At 37.7% G+C, this 18,921-nt stretch overlaps 1 protein-coding gene across 3 annotated transcripts in view; it reads left to right on the plus strand.

Moving 5' to 3' along the window:
- znf280d.L (zinc finger protein 280D L homeolog) overlaps positions 1-16,054 on the plus strand; it is a 34,541-nt gene extending 18,487 nt beyond the window's left edge. For 2 of the 3 annotated variants that reach the window (XM_018253042.2, XM_018253043.2), the window contains 12 exons: positions 211-368; positions 946-1,046; positions 2,025-2,171; positions 2,343-2,477; positions 3,870-4,129; positions 6,509-6,649; positions 7,213-7,275; positions 8,805-8,923; positions 9,053-9,092; positions 13,216-13,261; positions 13,897-13,928; positions 14,684-16,054. In XM_018253042.2, the coding sequence (XP_018108531.1) occupies positions 211-368; positions 946-1,046; positions 2,025-2,171; positions 2,343-2,477; positions 3,870-4,129; positions 6,509-6,649; positions 7,213-7,275; positions 8,805-8,923; positions 9,053-9,092; positions 13,216-13,261; positions 13,897-13,928; positions 14,684-15,206 (1,765 nt within the window). In that variant the 3' untranslated portion in view covers positions 15,207-16,054. The remainder of the gene's footprint in view (positions 1-210; positions 369-945; positions 1,047-2,024; positions 2,172-2,342; positions 2,478-3,869; positions 4,130-6,508; positions 6,650-7,212; positions 7,276-8,804; positions 8,924-9,052; positions 9,093-13,215; positions 13,262-13,896; positions 13,929-14,683) is intronic. The other variant, XR_001934885.2, reaches the window with a different exon arrangement.
- The last annotated feature ends 2,867 nt before the right edge of the window (positions 16,055-18,921 follow it).

Raw genomic sequence — 18,921 nt, forward strand, 5'->3', positions numbered from 1 at the left:
CAGGAAGAGACAAACACATAGCAGTCTGGAGAAAAGTTATATAGTTGCCAGGAGTCAGAACTGACTTGACTGGACTTAATAATAACTATCTTTTGAATCTAATACAGCTTTCTTTATATATTTAATTGTTTTCGCCTCTTTCCTTTAGCAAACACAGGGGAGCAAGGAAAGAAAAACTGTTTATGCAACTGCTGTTGTATTTTTTATTAGGTTTATGAACCACATGAAGCACCATTTGGAGCTTGAGAAGCAGAGCAGCGAAAGTTGGGAAAACCACACCACCTGCCACCACTGCTATCGGCAGTTTCCCACACCTTTCCAGCTGCAGTGCCACATCGAAAGCTCGCATACTCTCTATGAATCATCAAGTAAGATGTTTTGTGGATTAACGATAAATAGATTGCTGTTTCTATTATATACACACACACATATATTATCATCAAATTTATTTTCATAGTGGTATAAATCCAGAACTTATGTTTGTATAAAACTTATATTGCAAAAGAGAAAATAAATCTGCAGAGCTGCGCCATGGAGTTTAAATGTGTGATTTTCCCTTATTTTTGGATCCTAACCTGTCATTTCTCAGATACTGATCTTGGGGGAGCATGCCCTGTGGAAGCTGATTTAGGACATAGATTCAACTGTGCATGCTCCTGCAATATTCTTTGAACTCTGCACAGCTCTGCAGATTTATGGCAGGTCAGCACACAGGGAACTTTTCAATAGAATAGATGGGGAAGGGGGGGGCTAGGGTTTAGTTCTCCTTTAATGAACAAAATGTATAAGTTAAGGTTACCTTTGCTACACACTATTATAAGTTACGTTTCTCTTGAAAACTCAGTTGTGAATTCTCTAAATAAAAAAAGTTTTTAGTTGATTAGTCTACATGGTACTTGAAATGTATATCTCACATTGTAAAATATTTTTCTCACTTTTTTATAGCTATTTGCAAGATATGTGAGCTTTCCTTTGAATCAGAACAGATATTGCTGCAACATATGAAAGACAACCACAAGCCTGGTGAAATGCCCTATGTTTGTCAGGTAAGGGCTTTAGTCAATGGTTTTGTGTGTGTAAAACATTTTATATAATAAATAAAAATGTTATGATCACTATATTTGTACAAGTCGTAACAATCAAAGTTCAGCATGGCCCTAATAACTGTAATAATACTAATGGCCATAATAGGCAGGACTGTACAAAAGGGGAATGTATCTATCAAGCTTGTAAATTGCATTTAAATATTCGTCAATATCTAAAAGTAAAAGGATTAAAGGAGGCAGAAATGTTAAATCACTGATGGTGCCCCCACCCCCAGTATTGTATATACCACAGGTTGGTGCTCCTGTTAGAAGAAAATTGCACAGGCCCATGGTTCTTCTAAGCAACCACAAAACAATCCTCTTATGCTGTGCCTTTCTTTGCTACCGGGGTCCTACACATGACTAGTAAAGTGAAAAGACCAGCTTTTTTTCATCACGGTTCAGGGGGTTATCATCTTGTAACTTTGTTAAACATCTTTGCAAGAACAAGACCACGCACATGCTCAGTGTGGTCTGGGCTGCTGTTGGGAGGTTAGGCTTAGGTATCGTCATACATTATCAAAACAGCACAAGTCAAATAATATCTGCCATTGAAGCGGATACAGCAAGACTGATTAATAATCAGAATATGCGGACTGCACTGGAAAGTAAAGTGGGGGGAAGTAAAGTGTGGGGGGGCTCCCGTCTGCCATTTGAAAGTATGATCGTTTCCCTGCAGAGCAGTTAGAGACTGTCTGAAGTTTTCTATCCACAGCAGTCAGAGCAAGTAAAATGAAGGGAGAATTTCACTGCATACAGTCAGGTTTCTTATAAAACGGTACACATTTTTTAAATTCAAGTATATTGGAGGTAGGTTTTCATTTTAAATGAAAAGTAGGGCAAAATGTAATCTGATTTGCAAGTACTAATATAATTCTCCTGTATTTTTTGCACTTTTTCAAAATCCATTAAGAATTCATGAGGATGTTTATTTTTTAGGTCTGCAATTACAGATCATCTGCTTTTGCAGAGGTTGACAGCCATTTCAGGTGTGCTCATGAAAATACCAAAAGCTTGCTTTGCCCATTTTGCCTCAAAGTTATTAAGTCTGGTACACCATATATGCAACACTACATGAAACATCAGGTAAATCATTTTTTTACTGCAATACCGTACCATAGGCTTTGGCATAGTATGGAGGATTACTTGCATATTCTTTATGTATTACTCCAAAATTTAGACTTGACTGAAAATTTAGGCAACTGTGGAGTGATGTTTTTACAATTTTTAATATACTTTTTCCCATATTCAATATAGAATAAAGGAGTATATCGATGTGCAAAATGCAGACTTCAGTTTCTGACTTGTAAAGAAAAAATTAATCATAAAACTCAGCATCACAGGACCTTTCGAAAACCAAGACAATTAGAGGGCCTTCCTCCTGGTACAAAGGTAATTTGCCTTAAATTTTCAAAATTAAAAAAAAACCTACTTACAGTTACCATAATTAATTATATATATTTTTAATGACTCCGCATCATCTGCTTGTAATAGCAAATGAGGCTGTGTAGTGAATTGCACTAATTAAGAGGAAACCTTGGGTAGTTGTAGGGTAGGTAAGCAGGAGAGGCAACATGACCCCATACTGTGGGTTGAGCTGTTATAAAATTATTGGTTTTAAGGTAACCTGTAAGGTGTTTTTACCTTTCATCTACCTTGTGCTGCCAGGTTATTTAGGGCATGGTAAATCAATTTAGAGACATTCACTGATGGCAGGTTGTATACTGTATGCCAGAAAAGTAGTGGGTAGCACAATCCATTGGTAGAGATATACATACAAATTAGTGGTGTGCAGGGTCACATGGTATATGTAATAGAAAAAAAGAAGAAAAAAGTATGTTCCATAGCATTGCACCTTCCCACTATTTCCGTCTGGAATCTGTAATGAGAATAAAACTTAACTTTACTTATGACCATCTAAAAATGATATATACCAAAAATATGTACATTAAAAGAAGGGTTAGGAGAAGAAGCTGTGTAGACACAAAGTCAACAGCTTTTAAACGGGATGTGAGCGTTGAGATTGTAGTTTGAGTTCAAATCACAGTAATTACTGTTCCCAAACAGCATTCGCAACTACAGCTGATGCTGGTGAAACTTAGTATTCGAGCGGAGCTGGTGGTGTATTAGGTTGTATTAACGCACTTATAGTAGCCCAAGCGTGCTTGCCGTTCAGCATTAACACCCCAACCCACACCTCTCACTTAAAATGCCTGTAGTAGAGCCCCATAATTTCAGAACATCATTATGCACCTCGGGCTCAGCCCGTGCTAAGTTTTATTCTCATTACAGTGGGATTCCAGACGGAAATAGTGGGAAGGTGCAATGCTATGGGACATACTTTTTTCTAGGTTATATACTGTACATGCTGGAGATCATTCAATTAAACACTTTTTTTTTAATGAAACTTGATGGTCGCTGCACAAGAAATTTGTCACTCAGGATTAGGGGGTCCGGATCCGGATTGCCGCATGTAAAGTGTTTTACGTGCAGTAATCCCAATGTTGGTTAAGGGGAAATATTTTTGGTCAATTTTTCCACTCACAGTAAATCTGCGTTATCACAGGTGACAAATCTCCTTGTGTGCCATGCCCTTAGATGTGTGTTTTCTAATTCATTGTCCCTAAATCATAGGCTTATGACTTGCATACATGTTCAGTGTTTAGGATTTTAAATATGTTTAGGTGCAGGTCAAACTTCATTGTTGATTCACAAAAAACAATGTACATGTGCATATTTAACAATCGATTGCCGTTTTGCCGATCAACTGTTCTGTTGCTTCAGGTTACAATTAGAGCATCAGTTGGATCCATCATGAATAGTGTTCCTTCTCCTACCAATACTGTTTGCACAAGTCCTCCATCTACTGCTTTTCAGGCATCTCCGAAAGTTACAGATGCTAAAATTACTCAAGACCTGTTAGTAAAATCAAATGAGCAAAACACTAAAACAAAGGTATCATCTCCAACTCCTAAGAAGAAGCCAGTAAGCACAACTACCACAAAACGAATTAAGATGATCAATACAGCATTGCAAAATCTAAGGTGAGTTCTTGAACGATGCACAGACCCAAACACAATGACAGAGCTACGGGTAAGGTATATGTTGATTGCATAAATTTATATAATTTAACTGGTGTGAACATGAATATGTCACAAAAAGCTTGTGTTTGGAACTATCATTTTGCTTAAAAAAAACGAACAACATCAAGTTGATTTTAGTTATGTAAAAAAAAACTTGTGTGTAAAACCACTTTTATTAAATGTACTTGCATCACTTCCGTGTAGTTACCTGCTGTTCCAATTTGAGCACAGCTGCACCTATTATTGCAAAGTAACCCTATATCTATCACCACCTCCTGAGCAGGCAGCAGCTTCAGGAATCCCTTCTCTCCCAGCAGCAATAGGTGTCACATGCACAAGGAATATACTTACACATAATGTCGTCATTCTGTGACTAGATGCGCATGCAGTTGCGCTCATTTTGGGGAATTGGTCATGATTGCAGTAGGCTCAGCTCGGTTGCTCCAAGCGCATTGCCCCCTTGCGACCACAATGACACTGAAATTCTGGGGGGGAAACACTACATTGTGGGGAAAAAATTATGTTCCCTGGATTTTTGGACATAAATGAGCCCCAGTGGCTATATGATAAACTTCAATTAAAACTCTTTTTATTCCTTGATATACCTGATTTTTTACTACTTGAAATAGTTTTATTAAATGTATGTTACTCTACATATTACATTTCATACAAAAATTATACAGATGTTTGTTAGGAGATTGCATATTTTATATTTATATTTTGCTGCAGTACATTATGTTCAGAAGTGTCCTAAAACCTTAGAATTCACAATTTCCAAGTGTCATGAGGATGCAGGGATATTGTTCTGGGAAGTCATTGTACTATTATTTACAAATGTATGGCCTTGAGTGTACAACCTGATTCTAACAATGCACAACTAATGGCTGCCCATGCTGCCTCCATTGATGTAATTTGAAACTGCCTTACACAGAAAGTAGAGACTGTCTGAAAATGCACATTAGAGAATTTTAATAAGCACATGTACTAGCAGTGTTAGACTGGGGTTCTTTTCAGTTATTGCTGCCCAAGGTAGGCACTCATTACTGAAAGCAAAGGTTGACACATACAAATATGTCATATCAGATTATTTCCTCAATAAATAAACTAACAAGCATTATATTTTGTCTCATTTGACAATTCACATAGTATAAAGGAGGCCACAAACATCCGCAATACTGTGCTGCAACTTTTTATTCCAAATTCCACAACATGTTTCGAGTCAACAAGGACCCTACTTGAAAAAGGGTCCTTGTCGACTCGAAACATTTTGTGGAATTTGGAATAAAAAGTTGCAGCACAGTACTGCGGATGTTTGTGGCCTCCTTCGTACTATGTGAATTGTCAAATATTTGGCCTTTATGGTGTGACCTAACTAAGAAGGTGAGCCCACTAGATAAGAAGTTAAGGGACGTGCTGGGAAAACTGCATAATTTTGTGTCATTTGTTTAACTAGGTTCTCATTATTTGGCTTTCAGAAAAACATCACTTAAATACTGCAGAATTCTTTGAAATTCAAAAAAAGGTTCACTGACTTCAAAATACCACTATATGTACGTTGCTGCATTTCTGGCAATTCCCCTTTTTACTCTGTAAGTCTAGACATCTCCTTGTGGACTATTCAGTTCCTGTTATTATAAGAAGAGTCTTCAGGACAGATGTTGCACACTTAAAGAATATGATGAACTCAATTAAATTTTTAGTCTAGAGTAGATAAAAGCTGTCCAACTGTATGGACACACTGCTGTGCTCCTTGCTTCCTGGGGCCTGGCGTGTTTTTTACTGTCATGCAATTCTGACCTGTATCGCTAATACAAATCCTTATAATTTTGTTACAAATTCTGGAGCTGTGTGGATTGGCTGAGTTGCATTTTTAAATATCACATTTTTAAATGATCTGGCTACAGCCTGCTTTCTGGCAACAGCACAATAGTTCTGATATTCAGATCAAATACAGAGGAGAATCTGCAAGGAAAAAACACTCCCCGTGGGAGAAAAGTGTCAATGTGATAATAAATTGACCCTTAAAATAAAATGTAAGAAATTATGCAAATCAAAAAGACCAGTTACAGTTTTGCTTTAATAACGATTGTCTAAAAGATATTAGAGTAAATAACTTCTGTAATGTGATCTTTTTGTTATACCCTCTAACCTTTACTGCTACATGATTCTTATTTCAGCTTTTGTATTTAGGAAACAAAAATTCCTAAATACATTTTGACAACGTGGGTGGAAAAAAATGTACATTGTAATATGATGTTGAACGTAATGTATCAAATGCCAATAATGCTACAAAGAATGTGGTTTTAGTTTATCATTACCTTTTATGTTTTCCATTTCCAGGTCAGTGGCTGGGTACTATAAATGTATTGAGTGCCAGCTAGAGGTAAAAGATTTTGAGGGTCATTTTCACACATATGTGCACTGCAGCAAATGCAAATTCAGTACGAGTTGCAATAAAGCCTATATGAATCACATGCTTAGGTGAGTGGTTACATTCTATTTCTGTGAATTTTGTTTGCATGTGTAGTTGGTTGTCATAGGATTATGACTGTTATGATAATTGTGTGGATAAATAACTTCACTGCACAAGACTCTGTGTGTGTGTGTGTGTGTGTGTGTGTGTGTGTGTGTGTGTGTAAAGTGCTGGTTGTAATTTTATATACGCTTGTTAAGGTCATTCCCTTTCCTGCAATTTGTCACTTCTGATCATTGACATTGGTGGCACTTCCTGTTTCAGTGGGATAAAACTTTCTCGCAAACTGGCATTTCTTTTTATTTTCCAAGAAAAAGTTGTCACTCTTTAAATGTTTAAATGTAGTGATGGGCGAATTTATTTGGCAGGTGCGAATTTGCGCGATTTGCCGCCAGCGAAAAAATTGGCGAAACGCCAGCGCAAATTTGCCGGCGTCAAAAAAAAATGTTGACGCCGCAAAATTGCGAATTTTTCGGCGAAACGGCGCAAATTCGCCCATCACTATTTAAATGTAAAATATATTTAAATCGGTATTATAAAGTGAACTAACTTCTGTTTTTTATTTTTGAAGCTTCCATGGCAGAGGTTCCAGCAAACGGGCTAAGGCTTCAAAAAAACCTCTAAAAGACAAAAGGTAATTTACAGGTGAAAATAAAAATATTATGGAGATAATATAGACAATGTGATTATATCTGTGAACAGTTTGGAATATTGTGTAAATATATGTATATTGGGTAAACATGATTTGATTTTGCCGCACCCCTACTTATTGGTACCACTTGCCACTACTAGAAAATCATGTAAACATTAAATGAACCCAATAGGCTGGTGTTGCTTCCAATAAGGATTAATTATATCTTAGTTTGGATCAAGTACAAGGTGCTGTTTTATTATTACAGAGAGAAATGAAAATAAGTTTTAAAACTTTGGATTATCTGTGTCCTCCCCCTACACCTTATTGATGCTGTCTTAGATGAGACAGAAGTGGTTCATGCCCTGTGCCTCCACATTTCCCCCTGAATGCACCCTAGGCGTGACTTTTCTGCCTACCCCTAGTTCTGGTGCTGGCTGGGACATTTTCCACTGCATATATTAATATTTCCAGAAACCGGCATCTACAGAATCTTAGTTTTGCAGGTGTGCGTTTTTTTACCCTAATCACTTCTGTTAATAAGCATCCTTTGAATGACATACTCTAGAAAACCTGAGGAATGTAATAAAGATCCTGTTGCTTCAACCACACTTTTTTACATGTATACATAATAATTTTTGTGTGTGTTGTGACTTCATATCATTGTGAGTTGTGATTGATAAATGGTACTCCAAGTTAGTAAAAGTGTAGCACAGAAAACTAGTTTAACTACAAGGAGTTTTAAAAGCTGCATTCATGAAACTGAAATAATGATTTTAAAATGATGAACTTTTTTTGGAACCATTTATGTTCCACTTTTACTTTACTCCACCTTTGTCACTTACCCTCCTAGAATTGACTCATAGAAGTAACTATATGACCAACTTTAGAAACGTGGCTATAGCATTACAACTGTAATTAATCTCACAGTAAGTGCTGGCAATAGACAGCTGTGTGAAGAAAAGTGTTTTTTTTATTTTCTTAAAGCAGAAGGGAAGCTATGGATGGATTTTATTGCCAATAGATAAGCTGCAATAGTGTAAGCTAGAATGCTATATTTCTTCTGTAGAATTTTTAACCATACATGAGTAAAAAGCTGTAGAAGCTCTCTTGTTTGTTTAGGATAGGAGCTGCAGTATTAGCTTGGTGTGACATCACTTCCTGCCTGAGTCTCTCCCTGCTCACTTATAGCTCTGGGCATGGGTTACAGCAGAAAAGGGGGGGAGCAAACTGAGCATGCTCTTGCCCGGGGCAAGGAGGTTTAAGCTGAAGGCAGGAAGTCTGATACAGAAGCCCATGTGTACACAATAGAAGGAAAGAAATGCCGTGTTTCGTTTGACAGAGGACTCAGAGCAGCATTACTTTGAAGGTTTACTGGTATATTTAGGTGGACCTTTCTTAAAGGGTTACTTTGTTTTAACTTTTCCTTCTCCTTTAATGGTTATGTTCCTTAAACCAGCAACAACCTGAATAATCCTAATGTATGAATGGCATTAGTTAAATTCTAATGTATTTACAATTTGTTTCTCCAGGAGAATTACTCTGGTGTGCCTAAATTGTGATTTCCTGACTGATGTGTCTGGTTTAGATGACATGGCCAAACATCTGAGTGAAAGCCACAATCATTCTTGTCAAGTTGTCTTAGAGAATGGTATGTAGAGAAATAATTTCTGTTTTAATGTGTCTTTCTAATCATCCATCATTGTTCATTTACGACTTGGTATTGTACTTTTTTTTTTTTTTTTTCAAGTAAATTCATATTTTTTTCTTTTGATCTCAGTTTCCATATTTTCCTCAACTCTTGAAGGAGACATGGCTAAGTAAGTTAGATTTTTACTTGCTGCCCTTAAATATTAACCATAGCTATTGTAGTCTGGCTTATTGTTAATGGATACCCAGTAGTGTGTAGTATATTATTTCCTTTAAAGGACATGTAAAGCCTACATTTTTTGTATATAAGTTGGTCATATCTTCCCTGCCCAGGCCACACTATTTGTACTGCATATACCCCCTCCATTTTGTCATCATATTTTCCTAAAACAAGTAGCAGCTTTCACCCGGCAGCCATTTTCCCTCTGACACATAATGAGTAACATTGAGACATGTATGTTGTAAAGTTCATGCAATGCAGAATGCAGGTTTACACAGGCACAACGCACTGTAATGGTTAAGCTGAGCTCAAGACAGGTGGTTAGGAGAAAAAAATAGGATCAGGCAGCTAGAGTTTCTATGGGAACCAGTAATGCTATCTCTTCATTGGCTGTTAGACTGGAGGGTGTGTTTAGTAATATGAGCTGAGAAGAACTGAGCACGATAATAAGCCAACAGCCAAAGTGAATTCCTGATGGAGGGGGCAGAGTGAGTTAGAGGAGGACAAGGAATCCTAAGTGATTATGCGGATGCTGCAGTCTTACTGTTAACTTTTTAACAACCAGAGTGGCAGGTATCTAAAAATTTCAAAGAGTCTGTTCACTGATTACATTTTTGTGGGGTGGGGGATTTACATGTCCTTTAAGTAAATAATTGATTTGCGTAAATAACTTGCTATAAGAGCTGCACTGTGCACGAAAAAGTAGAACTGGAATCTCTCATCTGCTAAAATGGACATGCTGATGCAAACGTAATAAGCTGTACAGCGGTATGTATTTTAAAAGCATTTCCCTAGGTTAAAAATTCATTTAACTTTGCCTTTTAATTTGCTTACATGAGCATTGTGCCTGTATCCTCATACTTTGTTATAGTACGTCATTTTTTATTGCATTTTTTTTTGGTTCTGTAAAGGAAAAAAATAATTTTAAATCACTTTAAAATTAAATACTTTTAACTTGAGTGTTGTGCATGATTATATGCAATGCATATGATTTTATTGCAGGGGGGGTGATTGTATCACATATGCATGACACCAGTGCACAAGCTACAAATTTGTTTCTATTTTCTACAGACTATAATGCATCTTTCTTTCCCTGAGCAGTTGACTCTTTTATGCAGCAAATAATGAGAAAACACCAGCGCAATGGCACTTGCGGTGCTTCGATTTCCGAAGTCACCTCACGAGGAAACTTTGGGCGACTTCGGAAATCGAAGCCCATACGATTTTTCATTTTGAGCAGGCAGAAGGTAGGGGGGAGGCAGTTTGGGGAGATTGTTTCCCCCGAAGAGGCGATTAGTCACCAGGTGACTAAATCTCCCCGAAACTGCTCGTGTGCCCCTGCCCTTAGGGGTCTATTTATCGAGTTGTGTAAAAAAAAAAAAAAATGAAGTGAAATATTACTGGTGATGTTGCTTATAGCAACCAAGCAGATCTTTGCTTTAAGGGTTTGCTGTGGGCTACATTTCCAGTAAATTATTTACCGTATATACTCGCGTATAAGCCGAGTTTTTCAGCACCCAAAATGTGCTGAAAAACTCGACCTCGGCTTATACGCGGGTCATACGCCAATCCCTCACCGGATCCCTCACCTCCCTCTCCCATATATACTCCGTCTCCCATATATACTCTGTGACTGACTACCCACATGGCGGCCATGGGCGCCGCCATTTTGGGAGCGACGCCGGCAGGGAAGGACGCGCCGCCCGGAGCTCCTGGACCTGCTCCGGGCGGCGATCGTGACAGTCAGTCACAGAGTCCTGATGCGCTATGGGAGAGGGAGGTGAGGGATCCGGTGAGGGATTGGCGTATATACGGAGTATATACGGTATTTGAAAGAAAATAACCCCTACTTTCAGCACCTGGGTGTGTCATTAGTAACTCCTCACTTCATTGATATTCATAGGCTCACAAAATGGGGTGTGGGGACCAGGGCCCTTTTGTATAAAGTGTTGTGTTATTTCCCAGCACCCACTGCTAGCCCTGTATTCTATATGGATTATCTTCTCCCTACAGGAACCAGCATGGCAGCACCAACTGCTAAACAGGGGCTTATTTATAATAATGGGATTATTGGACCCCCGTCCCCCATCCAGGCCATATTCTCCTAGAAGAGTTTGTGACCAAAATAAGCAGAGGAATTTCAAAGCTCTTGCTGCGGACTGTAAACATTTACATGTGTCCTGCACACTGTTGGGGCCGCAGAAGGAGCCTCGTATGTAGTTGCTGCATCTTTCCATCTCTCTGCCCCTGGTTGAGTTATAAGTTATTTTACTGTGACTGGTGTGCTTACAATTTTTTTTTTTTAAACTGTGGGCAGGCCTACCTTTCATTGTTATTCAGTGGGTGCAGGTACAGATTGATTTTCAATCAGCCCCTAGGCTTATACACGAGTCAATAAATTTTTCCAGTTTTCTTAGGTAAATTAGGTACCTCGGCTTATACACGGGTCGGCTTATACACGAGTATATACGGTACTCTGCTTTTTACACAGCATGATAAATAGGGGATTGCTGGTTTGTTTTTATCTTGTTTGTAGGAACAGGAAGTAGAATGCAACTTTACTTTATTTTAAGATGTAACCATAGATGTTCTTAATAGAAATATGCTCAGCACAAGTCCTGTTCATTGAACTAATGTTGAAAAATGGTTAATTGACCTTTAACATATTTCAACGTTTTGTGTTTATCTGCAGGCCGCATATCAGCCTGGTGTGAGGCAATAGCCTTATTCTGCATCACTATCTCTCCTATAACACTGTTTATTCTTTACACCCTTCATTCTCATTGTAGAAATGTAGGGGAGCTACTCCAGTTCATTAAAGTTAATAACCTTAATACAGTCCCAGAAGAGAGACAATTACAGGGCTCTTTTTTCATTCAGTCTTCCTTTTTTAAAGGAAAATGTAAAATCTGTAAAATTAAAATGATTATAAAATACATTTAGCAGAGTGAACCCAATATGTTTAAATATCTTAGGAGAATAATGTAATGAATCATTTCATCGATGATTAATAACCGCTTCAGTCGGGGTACAGTAGCAGAATACATTTGCCGATAACTATGGACTTTAATGCTGCCTCGACAAATTACACTTGACATAATTATTTATTTTTTAAAAAACAGACCTCTTTTAAAGTTTAGATAAATGTTACATTTGATGACTATACAAGGCATTATGGAAATCAGGCGATTTTGCTATCTTTAGCAACATTTGTTGTTTTGTTTTTTTCTTAACTGGGAAAATCAATGAATTGGATGTTGAGATAAGCAGTATAATTAACAACCATTGTCAACGCATGTAAATAATTTATTTGAATTCAAGGAATTAAATTGGTAGATTTTCTTCCTAAGTGAGGGAATGCGAAAAATGGTTTTCAGGGTTATTCCTTATCTAGATTATTTTCTTGTCCCTCACCTTTTTTTTTTTTTTTTTTTTTTTTATACCACTATAGAAGAGCGGTGAATACTAAAATGCAAACTCTGGGTCAGCCAGCCTGAGACAGTGGCAGTGTTAAACACTCCAAAACACATAGATATTTGTGATTGCTGTGGTTATTTTTAGGGGGTCCACGGGATCTTCAAAAAAATAATTGTAAAAATCCAAATCTGGGTACTGGTAAGAGAGCTAATTGATTTCCCTGTCCTGTAAATGCTTCCATGGTCTTGGTTTTTGCTTCTCTTCTATTAGCCTGGTGTCTTTTTGCACCAACATTAAAATTCTAGTAGGTTACAAAGACATATGGCTCCATTGTGCTTTTTTGTGTGAAACAATAGATCACTTTATGGTTCAACTTTATCACAGTCATTTTCAGCTGAAGAGCAGAGTTCAGATTTGCAGTGTTTACTGTGCATGCCATCACTGTGTTTTCTAGTCTGACTGATGGGGAGGTGCAGTTATGCCCACACAAAGATCACTTCACACATCCTCACATTTTCTGTCATATTTTAACAAAAGTAAAAATGGGCATACTACAGATTGGTTTGTAGGTTATAATCAGATCCTTGGTGTTCAGAAACCTTCGTGATCACTTTTTGTAATAATCCAGCATTCTAATTCCAGATCTTCTTTTCTAGATCAAGAAATGAATCTTCAGTAGGAGAGAGGCTAAAGTATTGCAAGGTAACAAATGCCTATAAGAATTAGATTCACTACTTGTATAAATTGAGCTTGTTAGTAAATATGTGGGTATGTTAAACAATGCAGGGGCCAGTTAATCTCTGTAGTGATTCCTTGTAAAGTATTGATGTGCGGGCCGGCCCAGTCGGACGGGGCTCGGGCTGACCTTGCACTCTTCTTCGCGGGTTGAGCTCTTCTCCTGCTCTCCCCGCCCGCCACCGTCAAATGCTGGCTTCCGACTTCCGGGTTTGTCTTTTATAGACGAGGCACCTGCTCACTCCGCCCATTTTGTGATGTCATCGGCGGGGGGCACCAGTTGGACAGCCCTGCATTAGTCAATACATTTCTTATCTTTGTCCCTGCTGAGCAGAAACCCTGAGTTTCATAAAAGGCAGCTGTTAGAATTGATACAATAGTTGCTGATACTCCAGAGATGCTGCTGAGAAATGTATCAACTAAATGTAGCAGAATTGTAACAGTTCAGAATTTGCTGTTGCAGCTCTTTATTTGTATACACTGTGTGAAATGCATAGAAGTTGTGCTCTGATGAACTAAACTTAAACATGAGCTGTCTGCTGCATGGTAGACCAGTAAATTCTGAAATCATTAGACTGGTAATCACTGTTTCTGTGTTTCAGATAATGCTATATGATACAAAGAAAATCCAAAGGTAAATATGCCCACATAATAACTCCTGTTTCTTGTCATTTCAGCAGTATCAGTAAAATAGTAAAGTTCTCGCTGTATTGTGATCCGTACTCTTTACGTAGTTGATCTAAATTTGAAATAAACATGTTTTTTTCTCTAGACTTCCCCTCTGTCTAGTTTGTTTTGGCTGTGAGCAAATCTTGCATGTATATAGAAGGCTTGCCAATTTTTGATTTCGTTTCTTACAGAAGGAAGAAGGAAAGGCTTGCAGCACTTGGGGGTTCCAAATGTTAAGTGATTGTATTGACTTACCTGAAACCCCTGAGCTGGTGCTTCTATCAGCAGAAAACTGCACCGGCCCGGGGTTATACCAGTGAGTACCACGGAGCGATCCTCTTCACGCAGCTGCACATGCGCAGTATAACAAAAGGCCGAACTTTAACTAAAAAGTCGGCTATTTTGTTCAACTGCACATGCGTTTGCCCCGTGAAATTTGAAGACAGAAGAAGACGGAAGTGGATCGATCCGTGGTGCTCACTGGTATAACCCCGGGCTGGTGCAGTTTTCTGCTGATAGCAGCACCGGTCCGGGGTTTCAGGTAAGTAACTACAATCACTTTGATGTGCCTAACATTTGGCACCCCCAAGTGCTGCAAGTCTTTCTTTCTCCTTTAACAATATTCAAAACGTAGCCACCTGAAAATGATGTTGGGACTTCATGTTCCTGTACTTGAACAATACGTTCCAGTTTAAACAGTTCCTTACTGTGTCTTTTTAGCAAAGGGGAAAACAACACTGTCAAGACAATGGAAGAAAGTGGTACTTCTGAAAGTAGCAAGATAAGTGATGTTCATAGAGACTTCTCCTCACATGACAAACATGTTACACCTGTGGAGCCTGTGAAAGATTCTGATCAAACCACTCAGGATGCCTGTAATACTAACCCCATTATTGGTATAGCAGGAACCAACAGTGATCATAAAGATTTAATGAGTACTGTAGAAGGGGAAATCTCAAACAGAGATCTGACTTCAGAGACAGACCAGAACATAGACAGTACATATATCAGTGACACCTTGGATGAAAGCAAGGCATCCTTGGAAGATGTTACGCTGAACATAGAGAGTCAGAAGCCAAGCTTTGCAGGTGAGGAAAACAGTTTTGTGCAATTTTTGAGAGGAAGAGAGGAACCTGAATCCATATGTTCAGATGTTAGCGAGCAAAGCAGTGTTCACCTGGAACCCTTAACACCTTCGGAAATTCTAGAGCACGAGGCCACAGAGATACTGTCATCAAATTGAAGCACCTTGTGAGCAAACTGAAAGAAAATGCTGAAAGTACCCCAAATGTTTTTAAAAAAGACTCTTAAAAGAGGAAATGTAAGCTATTTTTGAAGCAGCGTGCTTTGGGATAGTGTCCTGGCAGTGCCACATAATGAATGTTTGTGTTAAAAGTGTTTTTTTTTTGTATGTGGAGTCAGCAAGGATTAATGAACTACTTTTCCTAATGACTGAAGAGAAGCAAGAGTATTGGAAGATTTCTGAGTAGAACCTGCGTTAATATCAGTGTTAAAATGTATAGTGCTAGGATGGGAAGGAAATACTTTTGTGAGGAGCTGGACATTTTATAAGCAAACCTGTTAGTATTATTTTAGAATTGAATTAGAAGGGTTTGGTTTCTGTCTTTACACAATATCGAGCGACATACTGTACAATTTGGGACAAATGGAGCCTTGTCTATTTCAAGAGCATCTTGGAAGAAACATAAGACAAGGCTGTTATTCCAGAAATCTGCTTTCAATATCTATGCACCTCCGCACAGGTGTGATCCTGCCAGTCCAGTCTTATTTTAACACTTTCAGTGAAAGTGAACAATTATTGCATTATGGACATGTATATAAGTCTAAATATATATGTGTGTGTGTTTGTATATACATACAGGAATTTCCTTTGATGGTTCACAAACCAATAGACTTTACTTAAACTCCGAAGTAGACTGCAGAACTTGGCCCGCTGTGCTTCCATCAGCCAAATGTTAAAGATGGAGACGTGGTTTGCAGAACAATGGAATCTCTTTAAAAAAAAAAGGGGATCTTTTTAGAACCACAACACAGATTGCACATCTAAACTACATTTTTTTTTTTTTTTTTTTTTTTTTTTTGCAACCTTGGTTAAGTCATCTGAATATTCAGGATGATTTTTATGGTCTGGCTTTGTATTTAACTTATAGACATAGGAATGCATTTTATAATAGTAGCTTGCTTTAAAGTACTAACATCTGCGCTAAATATTAAACTACTAGTATGTAGTTTGAGGTCATGAACTTAGATTTGTTTAAATTGATGTTCTATTGTTTAAAAATAGGTTTATGCTGGAAATATTCCTTTTTAAGTAAATATTTGAAACAAAGTTCTGTTTTTGGATTTTTTTTAAATTGACTGGATATGAACAGTTATTAAAGGAAGGAAAGTACAGGTATGTTATTTGTTATCTGGAAAACCATTTAGCAGAAATCTCTGGAAAATTCATATTTTTTAAAATTATTTCCTTTTTCTCTGTAATAATAAAACCGTACCTTGTACTTGATCCCAACTAAGATACAATTAATCCTTATTGGTGGCCGCACAGTTTTATTGAGTTTATTAAGTTGAAATGACTATAAGAAAAACCGAAAAAATGACTAAAAGACCAAAAAAAACCCAGGTTCTGAGCATTCTGGATAACAGGTCCCTTATCCCGTACTAAGAATATTTAATTTGTAAAACTACAGTTAACTCTGGATAATTATCAAAATTTCACTTAATTGTTTTGAGTTTAAATCAAAAACGAATTCAACTAAAATACTTAATTGATGTAAACACTTTATTTCCATTCTTTTTTTTTTTAGTAGTTTCTGAGATAAAAGCATTATCGGGGCACTTCCTGAATTTAGTTCACCCTAACATTGCTCATTCTCAGTTGAATTTACTAAAAAAAAGACTAAAAGAGAAAAAGAGTAAACTGCGACTATATCAGAAACTATTATTTATAGAAACTGAATGTAAATTGAAAAAGTGCTTAAAAACACACTCCGTTATTTCACATAAATTCATCTTTTTAGTTTTGATCCCCTTTAACTTACTATTTATGTAAAGTGAAACAAATTAGACATCTGTAAACCATTCTACACCTATAGTCAATGAAATATAGATAATAGGATGTTCACATTTTTCGTGAGAATATTACAAAAAGTGAGAAATACTTGCAATATGGAGAGATCACCCTTTGACGAAGGAAACACAATGTTTAATGAGAGCTAATGGCTGTCAGGCAAAAGTTTGGAAAATAGCATCACACTGCTAAACATTATTAATTCTGAATTCCAATGTAGACCACAAATAACATCATTTTTGGGGGGCTGTCACTGCTTTGCCCTGACTGCTATTGGCTGGTAATGTCCCTAATTACATCAGACCATTGATTCTGTGCTGCTGGTTGCGCTGGTTTTTCACAACTAAGTCTTAATAAAAAGACATCACCTGCTTCAGTAAGGATACAGCAGCTTTAACCAGTTTATCTTGTATCGTACAGGATTTCCTATATGATACAAAAAGGAGAAACCTGAGATTCACTAATTTGCTGCATAGGTTTCAATGTCACTGTATAATTGGTAACAAATGACACTTTATTAGCAGTCGCTTCTACTTTCTTAGTGTATCCATCACAGACCTTACATTCTACTTTCTCTAACTGACACTGGATATTCTCTGTCCTGCATGTGACTTTGTAACATCTCTGTACATCTCATCCAACATAATTCTTCATCCTGTACAATCCTTCTAACACGTGTATCTTGTCTCTGTGGAATAGAGCTTTTTACATGTTCTGGGTGATAACTGTCAAATCTAAGCAATGTTTTACGATCAGTTTTCTTTTTAAAGGTATCCGTCTGTAATGCCCCATTGTTATTCACAACCTGTACATCCAAAAATGTACTTTGGCTTTCTGGCTTGCCAAGTAAATTTGATATGGTGACTGCTTTGATTGATCTGCTTGAAGTGACAACTCTACTGCTGCCCCCCCCCCCTCCACAGGAGGAAGAACATGTTATTGATGTATCTTTACCAGGCAAAACCATTCCTGGGTGAAGAGTACATTAGGATAGATATATTTGTCCTCAAACAAGCACATGAAGGGGCAACATTGGTCCCCTGAGTTGATGATTGAAGCAGTCCTAGAATTTGAAATAGTTGTCAAACCTCATCAAGCTATCGATATTTCCTGTATAACATGGAATTAACCAGCATTTGTTCAGTAGCCTCCATCAAATGGGACATAGGTATAGAGGTTAGTTGCCTGTCTCCAGTATCCTTCACATATGACCTGGCCTTAGAGACCAAAGGCTTTTTTGATCTATATACAGGGACAAGGACAGTGCTCACAAGATTTTAAGAATTGACAAAATGTAAATGCAAACATACTCAACGTTTCTGTCTCACACAAACCTTCATCAATGTGTGTATGTGTGTGTCCCTTTGCTTAGGAGAGAGGGCTGCAGTTCAGCGGAGTGATGTTTCCAATATTCTGGCATCAGTCTATCCTCATCTGCCAATACCCCCTCTTTGCAGGGCATCAACAGGATAATGGGGCTCATTTGTCAGCAAATTTGCACATGGGCAATAAATAACTCATAGTAACCAGTTAGTGATTGGCTTTTTTTTTTTAGGCAGCTGCAAGAGGATGCCTATGATTAAGTGCTTGGCAAGCATGAAATGCGTTAGGCTCTTCTGTGGGGACTAATGTATTTTAACTTTTATAAACAAATGGGATTTTTTAAACTATAAATGCATGAGTAAATATTTTTGTAGCCGCAAGTAGAACCATGAATGCAACAATATGATTGGTTGTTATGAGTTACTGCCCAGGGGCAAAACTACCCAATGATCCGAATGAGTTTAATGGAGCTACAGTCCTTCCACACTTCCTTTCAGGTCTGATCCCCACAACCAGTCGCACAATATCAATTTGACTTTTTGGC

The sequence above is a fragment of the Xenopus laevis genome, chromosome 3L, assembly GCF_017654675.1.
Source record: "Xenopus laevis strain J_2021 chromosome 3L, Xenopus_laevis_v10.1, whole genome shotgun sequence".
In the NCBI taxonomy this organism is placed as follows: Eukaryota; Metazoa; Chordata; class Amphibia; order Anura; family Pipidae; genus Xenopus; species Xenopus laevis.